General features: G+C 40.0%; 1 protein-coding gene across 1 annotated transcript; it reads right to left on the reverse strand.

The window, feature by feature from the left end:
- Positions 1-5,996: 5,996 nt before the first annotated feature.
- Positions 5,997-8,255, reverse strand: ier5l (immediate early response 5-like). Its single transcript, XM_083669587.1, has one exon. The coding sequence runs from the start codon at positions 8,127-8,129 to the stop codon at positions 7,203-7,205; it is 927 nt and encodes a 308-aa protein (XP_083525713.1). The 5' UTR covers positions 8,130-8,255; the 3' UTR covers positions 5,997-7,202.
- Between the last annotated feature and the right edge of the window lie 2,963 nt (positions 8,256-11,218).

Consider the following 11,218-nt stretch of genomic DNA (forward strand, 5'->3'; position numbering starts at 1 on the left):
TAACTTCTACTGAAATAGGATGGTGAAAGGAGAAGTGGGAAAGCCCCACTGGTAGTAACCAATAGTGTTGTTATTATATTTGGAATATAATGTTGACATATTGGGAATCAACAGTGAAATTTACAACATCAATGGATGGAAGGTTAAGGAGAGGAGGGGCTTACTAAATGGGGTGGAACAATTAGTGTATGGCACGTGGAAAGGCACTGCTGCATAAAGCCTGCACAGGTAAGTTTTCTGAATTGATCTTCGTGTAGACCCTACTGTAGGCACTATGCAAGGCCTGAAGTAGGATGAAAGTTTCACCCTGCATAGGGGTCCGAAACATGTAATCAAAATGTAGTTTGGTGAACTTGCTTCCGGTTCAAGTCGAAAAATCCCCAGTAATTTTTCCCATAAGGATTTTTTCAAAAAGGTAATATAAACATTATGTAACATAGGCTAATAGTTTCTTGTACTTTTTTTTCTTTTCTGATAAACTAGAGTTTAGTCTGTAAATTAACTAGTCTAGCTGTCCATACCAGCTAATGTGGGACGTCTGGAAATTATGGATACAGCTTTTGAGAACTTTGTGAAGGAAACAAAAAATCTTGTTCTATAGACAGACAGCTCTACTGACAAATCATGAGTTTGGGTAGGTGTGGCTCAAATGAAGGTGGTAATTGCACTCTCTATATCTCAATAAATCTCTAGCTAGTGCAGACAGTTAATATTGACATGCCTCTAGAAGTAGATGTTGATCATAAGGCACAACCAGATTCGGAGACCAATAACGATAGCCGGATTTCCGGCTTATGCATGTCCATCCCCATGCATCTATAGGATTTGGAAGACAACAGCCTTACAGACGGGAGAATATGCAATTTGTGGGAGGCAACACGGCTGGCCTCGCGAGACTTCTCTCTAGTTAATTAGTTATGTTATTAATTTTCAAGTTTTAATTTAGAGACCAAATCATTTATAAGTGCAACCAAATGCTAGTTAATCTTAAAGCAGGGCATAGTTTGTAGGTTATGTTTTACACAGCACTTATATTAGCTATATACATAATATTCCCATTGCTCTCGTCTCTGCTCACTACTGGCTCCTGCCATGGCGTTCTCATTAATACAATGTATATTCCTTAGCCTACCCTCCCGCTTTGGCGGACAAAGAATCCCTTTGAAAATGAGCCCATGTGTGTCTTGTCGAATTATTAAAGGTATTTAGGGCTACTACTAGCTAGGTACTCTAAATTAGCTGGTGGGCTAACTTAGCTGTCAAACAAAGGCACATACTTGTATTCCTGTGTAGACACTGGTATAGTGCTAAAAAGTGGTGACGTGCCCCATAATGAAGTTATACCTTTGTCAGTGAGTCAGCGTACCAAGTTTTTCAGTTAAATGGATACAAAAATCTTAGTTCTTCAATTGAGGGGTGAAGTGGTTGTCAAAATACAGTGCCTTCGGAAAATATTCAGACCCCTTCACTTTTTCCACATTTTGTTGTGTTATAGACTCAATTTAAAATAGATTAAATTAAAAGAATTTGCCATCAATCCACACACAATACCCCAGAATGACAAAGCAAAAACAGATTTTTAGAAATGTCAGTAAACTTAAAATTGAAATACAGAAATACCTCATGTACATAAGTATTCAGACCCTTTGCTAAAAATTAGCTAGAATGCAAAAATGTCATCAACAAACCACTCAATAAGTTGAATTGAGTCGATATTAATGCAAGGATAGTTCAGGGAATTTTGGAATGAATATCTTTGTTTTTATAAGGTCTCTGATTTGCATAGGAATCAATTACACACTGTGGGTCAGGTTGTCATAACTGAGCAAATGGAGAGGAACAAAACTGCTCAAGAATGCGACCCTGAGGCCTGGGGAGACTTCTACAAAGTTGAATGGTGGAGAAGAAAAAGCACAGTCAATGGGTCAACATCATCTCAGTCACTCTACAAAATTGGTCTATAACCAAGTGGCCAAAAATAATCCCTTAATGGAAAATAATCTATCTCATATCCATAATTTTGTTTGCAACAATGAATTCAAGTGATACAGCAAAGAAAGTGGCTGGAAATGTATTTATTTGGTTTTACTACAAAGCATTAGGTTTGGTGCAAATCCAGCACATGCAATGCAGTTTCCGCACCATCTCTCGTAGTGGTAGCTGCATCAAGTTATGGGTATGTTTGTCAATGGCAGGGACTGAGGAGTTTGTCAGGATCAAGACAAAATTATGAAATTTGCGTTGGTATGAGTTGGTAGTGACATCCTAATCTACACAGTGTGTAATTGATTCCTATGCAAATCAGAGACCTTATAAAAACAAAGATATTAATTCCAAAATTCCATGAACTATTATCCTTGCTTTAAGATGGACTCAATTAAACTTATTGAGTGATTTGTTGATGACATTTTTGCATTTTAGCTAATTTGTGTGTGTCATAGCAAAAGGTCTGAATACTTATGTACATGAGGTATTTCTGTATTTCTATTTTAATACATTTACTGAAATTTCTAAAAATGTTTTTTCGCTTTGTCAGCTTTGTCATTCTGGAGTATTGTGTGTGGATTGGCAAATTCTTTTAATTTAATCCATTTTAAATTGAGTCTATAACTAAACAAAATGTGGAAAAAGCGAAGGGGTCTGAATACTTTCCAAAGGCACTGTATAGTCCATGAACCGGTTCCACCACAACTTTGTTTAAATAGCTAATATGTGTTGTGTAACATGCAGGCTTAAAGTTTATTGTATGTTTTGAAAAAGTATAAATTAACTTAAGAGACAAGAGATAGCTATCATGAAGACTAATCAAACGCTAATTAATTGGACAAGAAAACATACAATAAATTTGAGGCCTACATGTTACACAACACTTGTTTGAGTTTCCCATCAATTTGAACAAATCCTCATAGGAAAAATGAATGGGCATTTTCGGCTTGAACCAGTTCAACAATCTCAAACAAACTACATTCTGACAGCACATTCTTCGGAGCTTTATATACTTTCATAACTCATCAAGGTGATGATATTGCTGAAATCCTTTTCTGTTGATGTTCCGGGGTGTGATTAAAAAAAAAAACTTCGTACGTCAAGTACTGTGTTTGCTCATGTGCACAATGGCCGGATCCAATCAAGTACAACTGCAATTGTACTCACTGCTGGCACATACAGGCCAGGTGTAAAACTTGCTGTTTGACAAGCGAACTGTTTAATGTTTTAAAAACAAATGTTATCACACCACAGCAACACCCCACCTCAACAGAAAAGGACTTCAACAATTCAGAAATATCATCACTTTCGTGAGTTACGATTAACTTGATTGACAAGTTAATTGCAACATATCATTTCCGAATGGACTGTTTCAAAGGACTAAGTCGGGGCTTGAAATCGTTGAAGGGTTCGCACATACCGCAGTTCATCTCAATGAGCTTGGAGACAAACATTTTCACCTCCAATATGGGAAAAATAACGTAGATAGAAAAATGCCTTCTCATAGTCAAAGCAGCTATCAGTGATTTTGAAGTCATTTAAAAAAAAATATATACTCCTTGACTGTGATTGATATGACTCCTAAATACATACCTATATGACAGTAGAACAAGTGTTGTACCTCTTCATAACCCAAAATAAATAAGAACTTATTCGGCATACTATTGTTTTTGTTGACATAGGAGTTTTTGTAAACAAACGTATCGCTTGAAATCATGTTTTGAAAAATGTTGCTGTTCTCAGGGAATTAATTTATTGAGCACACACCAGATGGGTCATAGAAATATAGTGCTATTTGCTGATATCATTTTCACTGATAGCTGCTTTAAATATGTGAACACTAATAGGCCTTTAGCCTATAGTTTATCCGATTTTTTCATAGCCTAGAATAGATTCCATGATCAATTTCTGCACAGTCATTGATGCGCGCAAAGTAGAGTGGCCCCAGAACCCCCCCCCCCCCCCCCCCCCCCCAATCTAAGAGGCTTGCTGCGTAATAAAAGTGAGGAGATCGGTCAGCAATCACCCTATGTTCACCCTAAGCTCCCACTTATTCAAATGCATGGGCTACTGCTGTGATCAATGCCGGGGTTTGAAATAAGGATGGTTGAGGGGGTTTCCATGGTATAGTTGACTGTGTCGCCCAGTATTATATGTAGCCAAAGCGTGGGCCTTATTCAAATTCAATGTAGGCCAAACTAATGAATTAGGATCAAATCAGAAGAAACGCATTCTGTTACTAGGACATGGGAAACGTGAAACCACCTGAATACTGTCAAGGGCTTGTAGACTATGGGCATAATTATTGGTTGCATTAGAAATTGTGATGACCAGTGCACACTGAAAACTGCGCAACATCTACTTGCATTTTGGTCATTAAACTGCTACCACTTCTTCATATATAGCCGAGAGTGCTGTGGTGAAATTCTAACGGGAAAACCACATTCTCTCTGCACCAATCTTTAGAATAATTTCCGAGAAAGATGCTGTTCCTTTTGAAACCACGCGGAGGAGCTCGCTCTACACCACTAAACGAACCACAATCCACAACATTTGTCACAGTGAGAGCACTAACATGTTAAAAGGTTTATATAAAATATTTTTCAAGATCTCTTTTTTGGAGGCATGGCTCTTATATCACGATCAACTGTTTCAGTAAACGATCCAATTCGATTTTAAGAAAGAATGGAAATCAAACGCCCATGTACCTATAGTCTATGCATTAATTCTAAATAACCGTGTAGCCTACAAAACACAAACTGCATATTCCTGTTTTTAGCCATAGTCGTCTGAAATCACGCCAGATAATACTCAAAACTCTGGAAAGCGACGCGCGTCTTAATTCTGTCTATTTACAACCTACCTACAACAAATTAATATGCATAAAGTATATAGGAAAACAGTGCCGGCAACGGAGACTTGAGAGAGTAGGCAGACGTATAGCAGCGTTGATGTGTTGGACGTACTGCGGTATCTCAAATTGAGACGAGTCGAGAGGTTTCGAGTTGGAATAAAAACGAGGGAGACAGGGAGGGGAGGAGGGGTGGGAAGCGGAGTGGATGAGGAGGGGTGGGAGTGGGGGGAAGCAGCGGAGCCGAGGTCAGCCCGAGGTGCCACTACATAGGCTTTCTAATACCTTCATTCATTGATTTTGAAGAACACCACCAAGTGGCATATAGCAGAGATAACACGACTGCAAGTTTTTTGGGGGAAATGCCTGGCAAAAAGGCGCACTGCTCTAGCACAGCTCCCAGTGAAATCACAGTCAGCCAGAGCGTGTTCTATTATTACCATGCGCAGTTGTCAGTGAATGTCGTTTTTTAAATGGAAATTAAATAAATCACTGATTTCTCCCAGGTCGACCAGATTTAAACATGATATCGAAGAGAAAGGCTACATGTCCATGTATTGTTAGAATGTGCTCCCTCTCACCATTGTAACAAATACGTATCTAAATGGTGTTTCAATAGCAACTCAACTTACAGATTTGACTCATCTCATGAAGAAAGATGCCCCATGTCAATAGTATTTAAAGCAACCCATAAGCACATAGGGCTGTGACCCAGACTAAATAGTCTTCAGAATAACTAGGTATATAATATTAAGCTTTTTTATTATTTAGGAGGCCAAACATGCCCACCCATAAATAAATTGTTTGATGTAAATAAAAAGTATCTCTAGTATAGAAAATGGCCATTAGTTAGCTAAAGCCATATCACATTGTTGTGTATGGATGATACATGTGGATATTGTTTTTGTGTAACAGTTGATAAAGGGCCCCAATCATAATCTATTGAAGAAGTGGCTCCTAAATGTAGGACCTATTCTCACCCTGTATTGATAGGTCTACCTGTCATTCACTATGTGAAACCCACACAATCTTGATGTGAGAAAGAGTTAGGCCTATAGCCCACTGGTGCAATGTGCATGACAAAACATGAATATACTATGAAGTTTGGCCAAAATTGGACATTCAAACAATAAACAAAAGACAGAGTAGGATTGTTTTCATTTTTTATTAAGATTATAAATTTTTTACAAATATTTTCTAAAACAGTTTTACCCGGTGATATACAATTTAATATGCACAAAAATACAAGAATACCAACAAAATATGGAAAGAACGTTTGAAAACGTCTTTATTTCAGTACACATAGTGCTTATATCATGTGTGAAGGTATGGCTAAATTATGAGCTTGCCTTTTTAGAACAAAAGGTCTAAGATTTTTTAGAAAATAAAACAAAACTCACAAAACCAAGCCATGTTGGCATCATGAATTCCTGTGAAGGCTTGATCAACAACTTTGTTAGAAACTAAGGGGGAGGGGTTACGCTCAACAGACTGTCAAAAAAAGAATACCTGGATTGATTAGATTGCGCGTGCATTCTGGGAGTTGGAGTAATTAATGGCCCCAATCAAAGGTGCGGTGAGAAGTTGGGCACAAACATAGGTCAATTGGTTGTGAGAGTTAATGCAGTCACGAGTTTGAGAGGGAAATTTGAGTCTCAGCATTGCGCCTTCACCTGTCAATTGTATGCTATGTGGTCAAAATGTGCTACAGTTCCAAACATATTTTGTGTCCTTCTTCAAATTAGAGTTCAAACAGCCTACTCAATATGTAAATACCAACCCAGAGATGAAAGATATCCAAGTAGCCTACAAGACAGCTTGTTTATGTTTGTCATATACAGCTTTTTCATTAGTTGTTTACCGTATTAAACACGACGCACAACAAAAGCATTTTGCAAAGCCATCTTCATGGACACACTTTAGTTAGGCTGGTGCAGAGGCTACATTATGATTGCTATTAAGACACATTACTTGAGTATTGTCTCAAAACGAGACATTTTGTTGAAACTGCTTATCTGGGAGAGATCAAATCAAAAACATAATCCGCGAGCGAGACATTCAACCACTTTCAATGTTTGCAACAATAGCTAGCAGTAGTATGCGTTGGGTTAAGGCAACGAAATAAACTTCGTTAGATAAAATCTACAATACCATGTAAAATGTGTTATGTAGACATTTTCGATTTAAAAGGAAAGCCTGCTGCACATCACATGTGGTACAACCTTCTCTTCCTCCGTCAAAACGAAAGTCAACAAACAAACAAAAACTGTTCAATGTTTTAAATAGCCTTTTTGCAAAAATAAAGTCAATTTGATCTAGACTTTGCAGAATTTCATAAAGTGTTTGATTCTAGTTGACCATGGAGTCAAAAAGCTACAATAGCTCTAGTCCATGCCCCGAGGCTTGCTAGGGCTTGTGTGCTACAGAACTGTCCGTTTAAGGCTTGCTCAAAGTCCGCTTGTCTGCTCACCAGCCCCGAAAGCCCCGAAAACCCCGACCCGAAGATCGAGATCAGATTGGAAATGTTCGACGTGTCCAAATGTTCCGAATTGGCGTATGAGCAGTCCTCATATTTCGCTCTTTTACACGGCGTAAAATCCGGTGTCTCCTCAATATCGGATATATAATAACCAAAGTCAACCTTGCGTTTCTTTGCCGGGGACTGTGCGCCCTGGCAACACTGTTGGAGCGACGCGCAGCAGTCCTGGTGTAGGTACCCATTCTCAACAGTAGTCACTACGTGCGTGTCCAAATCTAGCACCGTCGTTTTGTTGCAGTGCATGTTGTTCACTGGGGAAAAGTCACAATTCGATACAGGGTAAGCCTCCGCACAACAGCTTCGGTAGTACGAGGGTACCGTCTCCTTACAGACCTCCTCGCTTTGGAGAGAGAGAGGCGCGGAGCAGGCGCTGGGCGCTTGGATGTGCGCTGACTGCACTGCTGCTAGGTGGTTCACTGGCAGTAGCGCGCCGCAGAGACTCGCCGGCTCGTTCGCCCCGCCGTTGCCGCAGCACTCTCCGCTCTGCTCGTCACAGTCCTCGGCCAAATCGAGAGGGTCTAACTCCTGGATCTCGTTGCACACAGTCATCACCTCCTCGTATTGCTGCATCCTGTAGATCTCCGCGTACTTCTCGTTCATGTAGACCTGCCTGGCGTTCCTCAGTACATAGGAAACCAGGAGGTTTTTATGAAGCTTGATCCCCCCTCTCTGCGTCCTGGAGTTGTGGATCTTCCGTAAGGAAATCGAAATAAGACTTTGTGCATCCACTGCACACTCCATCGTGTTGATCATTGTCGTAATGTAGTCGTTTCTTCTCCTCTCCGGAAAGAAAACCGACTTTCTCTCAGTGGAAGTCACGATATTTCGTTCGGGGGCGAAGGCTTAAGTCAGCTCTGTGGAGAAACATTGAACACAACTGTCCGCTACCCTCTGTAAGCGAGCAAGCAATCATTTGCTAGGAACGCTTAGCCAGAGTATATATATTTCGAGGAGAAGTCTGCCCACCTCAAGTTGCGCCAATGAAAGCCCGGGTTAGGCATTGATTGACATGCAATCTCCGCCTACAGGTGTCGTTCTGGGCCAATCAGAGAGAGGCGGTTCTTCTATGCTATTCAAATTCCAAACTGACTTTACCAAACTGGAATGTTCTCATGAGACGCACTGGGCTGGAGCGCCCGGTCAAACTATGCATGGGTGCTTGTGATAAGCCTACTGTAAATGAAAACATTGGTCAGACGACAATATTTTAAAATACATCCCCAAAACAGTAGTTTCTGCTCCTAATTCCCCCCAAACAATAATTATTTAGACTAATTGCGCAAAAACGACTGAAACCGAAATGAAACAGTAAGATCTTGTATGATTTTCTTATTGTATATTTATGTCGATGGAACGAGGACATATGCTTGCAACCATGCGTGTAATATCCAAGTATTATGCAATAATAGCCTATAATGAATTAAAATATGTATTTTTGCATATTGTCCTTACATTTCTACCCTACTCTCTTGCCTGTCTATATTGATAGTGGTGTGAATTTTATCAAATTAAATTAGTGTAATAACATCGCAATTTTACATACCACCACTGTGCAAAAGAAAGGACGATTCTATAAACAATACCATCAGACTTCCCTTTGAAAAAAATGTGATTTGTGATCAGATTTTCCCTCCCAAAAACTCACACAAAACACTTGGATGTTAGAATCTTATTCAAATCTTACTTGTTTGATTAAGACTTTTCTAGGCCTATTTGTTCCATAATAAAATATGATGAATTCAACTATTACGTTATTGAATCTTAACACTTCAACAGAAGTTCTAACTATTATTATGACCTCTTTAACATTCATTAAAGCAATTAGTACATGAAATCTGTTAGAATCCCACTGCCCCAGGTAATACTTAAGGGCTATTATGCCGTTACAGTGTAGGCTACCCAAAGCCAATAAACAGTGTTAAAGTCTGTCTCATTTCTGCATGCCATCAAAGACTGGACACCAACATAGAGCAACCATATAGCAAATGCACAACACGATTTTCACATGCAAAAAGCACTTGATTTCATTACATTCCATGAAAGCAGCATTACTTTTTTATACACGATTTGAGGCTATAGATAATTTGTTTACAAAGTCTCATGTGATAACAAAAACATAAACAATGGAATAACAGATCCTTATTGTTTTGATGATTATAAAGTAAGATAGTTGTTCTACTCCTTCTATTGTCACACAACTGAGGTTGGTGGAAGTCTTTCCCAGCCTGGTGGGGAGCCCTATATTCACCGACATATACAGCAAGAAGTGAAGACAAAAGAGACAACACATACATGATAATACAACATTATATGCAATGAGTGTACAAGGTGCAGAAAGATGTGTGTGTGTGTGTGTGTGTGTGTTGGTCGGGGGGAGGGGGGGGGTGGTTGAGGTGGTCAGTCCCACCACCCAGTGATTTGAAGCATCTGCCAGAGGGCCGGAGCTCAAAGAAGGGGTGAGTTTGGTGGGAAGGTTTTTTTTTTTCATTTTCCTCACCTGTTTGTGGTGTGCCTGATGTACAGGGAATGCTTTTTTCCTGAAGCTTTAGAGAAAGTGCTGTCCATTGTCTTTGTGTGTTTGCTTCGTAAATGTCATCATAATCAAGTGTTTCATCATTTGAAACCCCTGAAAATATGTTTTTAAGAAAGAAATGGTTCTATGTGGAATCAAGGGTAACACAGAGTCTACTAATTCTGCTGCTACTAGCTGAAAACTAAAAAGGGTACTTCAAAGGGTTCTACTACAGGGACAAGCTGCAAAAACCCTTCTTGGTTTTGAGTTCTTATTCTTTATTTATTTGATATTGTTTCTTTAAGATCGCAGAAATCTTATACAGTGCATTCGGAAAGTATTCAGACCCCTTAACTTTTTCCACATTTTGTTATGTTACAGCCTTATTCTAAAATGGATTCAAGTCATTTTTTTTCCATCTACAGACAATACCCCATAATGACAAAGCCAAAACAGGTTTTTAGCAATGTTTGCTAATTTATTAAAAATAAAAAACTGAAATATCACATTTACATAAGTATTCAGACCCTTTGCTATGACACTTGAAATTGAGCTCAGGTGCATCCTGTTTCCATTGATCATCAGATGTTTATTGAGTATTGAAGGTCCCCAAGAACTCAGTAGCCTCCATCATCCTTAAATGGAAGAAGTTTGGAACCACCAAGACTCTTCCTGGAGCTGAGCAAAAGGGAGAGAAGGGCCATTGTCAGGGAGGTGACCAAGAACCCAATGGTCACTGACAGAGCTCCAGAGTTCCTCTGTGGAGATGGGAGAACCTTCCAGAAGGACAACCATCTCTGCAGCACTCCACCAATCAGGCCTTTATGGTAGAGTGGCCAGACGGAAGCCACTCCTCAGTAAAAAGCACATGACAGCCCGCTTGGAGTTTGCCAAAAGGCACCTAAAGGACTCTCAGACCTTGAGAAACAAGATTATATGGTCTGATGAAACCTTGAACTCTTTGGCCTGAATGCCAAGCGTCACGTCTGGAGGAAACCAGGCACCGCTCATCACCTGGCCAATACCATCCCTACGGTGAAGCATGGTGGTGACAGCATCATGCTCTGGGGATGTTTTTCAGCAGCAGGGACTGGGAGACTAGTCAGGATCAAGGGAAAGATGAACGGAGCAAAGTATAGAGAGATCCTTGATGAAAACCTGCTCCAGAGCTCTCAGGACCTCAAACTGAGGCGAAGGTTCACCTTCCAACAGGACGACGACCCTAAGCAGACAGCCAAGACAACGCAGGAGTGGTTTCGGGACAAGTCTCTGAATGTCTTGTTTCGGGACAAGTCTCTGTGCACCGACGCTCCCCATCCAACCTGACAGA

This window comes from Argentina silus (assembly GCF_951799395.1).
Source record: "Argentina silus genome assembly, chromosome: 5".
NCBI lineage: Eukaryota > Metazoa > Chordata > Actinopteri > Argentiniformes > Argentinidae > Argentina > Argentina silus.

Bases quoted from the DNA above. Each gene is read 5' to 3' on its own strand.
- ier5l (XM_083669587.1), bottom strand. From the start codon at position 8,129: ATGATCAACACGATGGAGTGTGCAGTGGATGCACAAAGTCTTATTTCG.